The sequence below is a fragment of the Parasteatoda tepidariorum genome, chromosome 8, assembly GCF_982258835.1.
Source record: "Parasteatoda tepidariorum strain Cologne lab strain chromosome 8, Ptep-v5.0, whole genome shotgun sequence".
NCBI classification, from domain to species: domain Eukaryota; kingdom Metazoa; phylum Arthropoda; class Arachnida; order Araneae; family Theridiidae; genus Parasteatoda; species Parasteatoda tepidariorum.
In genome coordinates, this window is record NC_141762.1 from 97,873,530 (window position 1) to 97,876,800 (window position 3,271).

General features: G+C 32.8%; 1 protein-coding gene across 2 annotated transcripts; it reads left to right on the forward strand.

The window, feature by feature from the left end:
• The first annotated feature begins 379 nt into the window (after window positions 1-379).
• Window positions 380-2,994, forward strand: LOC147806570 (uncharacterized). Of its 2 annotated transcripts, none has more exons than XM_087169483.1 (2): window positions 380-966; window positions 2,270-2,994. In XM_087169483.1, exons 1-2 carry the CDS (start codon window positions 935-937, stop codon window positions 2,733-2,735), a joined length of 498 nt encoding a protein of 165 aa, XP_087025609.1. In that variant the 5' UTR covers window positions 380-934; the 3' UTR covers window positions 2,736-2,994. The 2 variants fall into 2 exon arrangements, with proteins under 2 accessions (XP_087025609.1, XP_087025610.1); XM_087169484.1 differs by having other exon boundaries at window positions 934-1,176.
• Window positions 2,995-3,271: the final 277 nt, after the last annotated feature.

Sequence of the window (3,271 nt, forward strand, 5' to 3'; positions counted from 1 at the left end):
TAAAAAAGATGAGGAATTATTGAAAATATCAGAGCAATCAAATTATTTTGTTGAAAACAAAGACTCCTGTGAAGTTTAAAACTCGGTGCACTTCCTATACAAAAAGTAGTGGAAGAATTAAAAACGTATTTTGCTTATAACTATGAAAACATACAGGAAAATAAAGGTATTGCAGATGAGCAAAGTTACGAAATTTTGCTTCAACAGCTCTTCTCACACGAAAAAATGCTAGAAGAACTTTTACTATATTTCAATACGCAGAATCAAACTATGCCAAAGGAAGAAGTGGATGAAAATTTAATGAACATTTGTCTATACAACTCTCCTTAAACAAGAAAGTGATGGTAGAGCTAAGTGATTTTTTTTCTAACAAGCACAAAAAGCCATCAGATGATACTGTTATTGATAAACAGAACCAGACAGAGGACTCAGTTGTTGGGGAAGAGAAAGATGATGAAATACTGGATCTCAGAAAAAAGAATCAGACTCTATCAGAAAGCACTGCAGTTAAAAACAGTGACAAACACTCAATACTTCCGCTCTCCAGGCACAAGAAACTGTTGGCGGAACTGAATCATTATTTTTCTACTAAACATCAAACAGAAAACCATAAAAACCCGGCCCTTCCCCTCTCTATCCATGAAAAAGATTTGAATGAGCTTAATGATTACTTTGGCAATAAGCATAAAACTCCATTAGATGTTGGTAAAAGCGAAGTTTACGATGCACTCTTAGACTATCAGCATCATTTACACTTGATAATGATGATTGAAATGAACTCTCTTTTCAATAAAGGGGTGGCTTGTGAATCAAATTGCACTTTGAAAGCTGATTCTTATCAATTCATTCAGAAAGGCACAGAAGTAAGACTCTGGCCTTTTCAGTAACAGATGAGACGTCTGTTACTGAAAAGGCCAGACCTGTTAGTGCAGCTATGAATGCTAAGCGATGGTCAACTTATTCAGAGTAACTTTCAAACTATTATTTCTTAATTTCTCACATAGGTCTCGTTAGGCCGGGAAAGCCTGGTTGGTAAGGCGCTGGGCCCATGTTCGAGAGATCGTGGCTTCGATATCTGCCGGCCGAAGACTCCCCGGGCAGTAAATGGTGACAGACGCACGTTAAACTTGTTGAGTCTCAAAGTCCTCCACTTTCTCACAAGAAATCATACCTCTGGTGCGTACTGATCTAAGACTTTTTTCTTCTCTTCTGTATTGGGTTCAAAATTACAAACCTACGGAGTTGAACATTAGTAGTCTTAAACCTAGAAATTGGTCCGATTGTTCAACGACTGTTATAAAATAAAATAAAATAGGTATTTTTAACTAGATCACATATTGAAAGAAAAAAACAACATGCATACATCTTCATTTTCTTTTTGAATGGAATTTAGTATTGAAAAGTCGTTTTAAATGCCCGTTTAATTCTTTAAGAAAATGAACTTATTAGAAGTGCTTTCATTATTTTATTTTTAATTTTCAAAAGATAATTGAATGATAAAATTAAACTTTACACTATGTAATAAGAAAAGCGAAATTATCTTAATAAATATATTCAATTTTGCTGTTCCAGTTGCTAATTTGTTGTGTGTGGAATACTTAATTGATATGTTTAAACTTGAATCCATTTTCCATAGGAAGTGATGCTGCCAGTATCATTTATCTGAATTTATATTTTCATATATGGAATTAGGAAATTTAACACTGTATTTATTTTTTTCACATTTTACAATTTATTTTGTTATGCTTACAAACTAGTTTCTTACACAAGCAATAGTATGTTTCTTTTGTGGTCAACTCAGAAGCTTTAACTTAACGAAATTAATTCCTTTTAGCCTTCGATAATATTTCATTCACTTAACGAAATTCTAATATGTAACCCAATGGCACAGAAAAGTTTTTGTTCGATCATTTTTTGAAAGTACTTCTTAATAGCAATCCTAAACGATATTTATTTCAGAGATCAACCTGAAATATAATCAAGTTATCAAGTTTTGCTCTATTTTAATATATAGGATGAATTTAGTTTTCATAGTAGAGGTCAACTGACGGTTTTAATTTTTTTTTTAAATGTCTCAAAGGAATATTTTTCTGTTTTTTTAAAATTATTTTAAAATTTTCTTGCTCTTCATTTATCGGTTAAGATTTAATTATCTTTTTTTGCAGGATTTGACTTTTTATTATTTATTTTTAATCTCACAGTGCTTTCGGTTTATCCTAAGACATGATGTTCATTGTGAATTTATTTGATTCTTTTTATTACTTTTAAGGAAAAACTGGTGTGATGACCTGGGCATACCATGGTGCCCTGAATGCGATGATAAAGACAACGTAATGCTGGTGCAGAACCATGAATCGCTTTTCTCAGATCTCCAAGAGAATTCACCTCTAAATAATGACAACCGAGATTGGATTCATAATTCAGAAAGCGTTTCCCAGACTATTTACTCTCAACCGTTGTCTTGCTGGGATCTTCAAGCTGATGATTGGATGAATTTCATTCAAAAGCAGGACATCGATTTCAACGAGAATGTTCGAGAAAGTTTAGTGGAAGAAAAAGGTAGTGAAGAGTTGCGTGTGCCAGAAAAAGTTAACACAGTTGACAAGATTGTTTCTAAAGACAAGCACATGACTGAGGAGCTGCTAACAGGAAATGAATTTGAGGGAAGGTTGGTTGACGAAATCATTGAATATGAAATTAATGCCACGCTTGAGGAGGCTATTCAATTTAGTTAACGAAATATTCTCCTATTTGGACGAACCTGATCAACAAGAAATTGCTCAAAAAACATTGATTCAGTTGAAGAAGAGGAGTTAGGCGATGTAACCGAAAATCATACGGACACACAGGAAGAGTTTGAAGATAGCATTATAATGAATCCGGTGTCTTTCGTGTCAATGTGCGTTTTGATTGTAATTTTTATTTGGCTTCATGTTTATTGTCTGATGTTTTCCTGATTTATCTCTCTGTCAAAAATAAATAATTTTCCTGTTATATAGGTGTTTTCTAGTTATTTCTTGTTATATTTATTTCTTATTATATTTCGATTATTTATTTTTCGTTTAATTGATATATTTTTTTAGTGGATAGTCGTCTCATTTTCGTGTTGTTTCATTGAAATGTTTCGTGAATTGGCTTGAAGAGCGTCGCAATAGTTTTCATGGTTTCCTAGATTTTAATTATAAACTGATTGATGTATTCCATAGAAACAGGCAGGGCTCAAAGTTGTTCTTAAGAAACGAATATGACCTTAAATGTTCTTAATCATTAA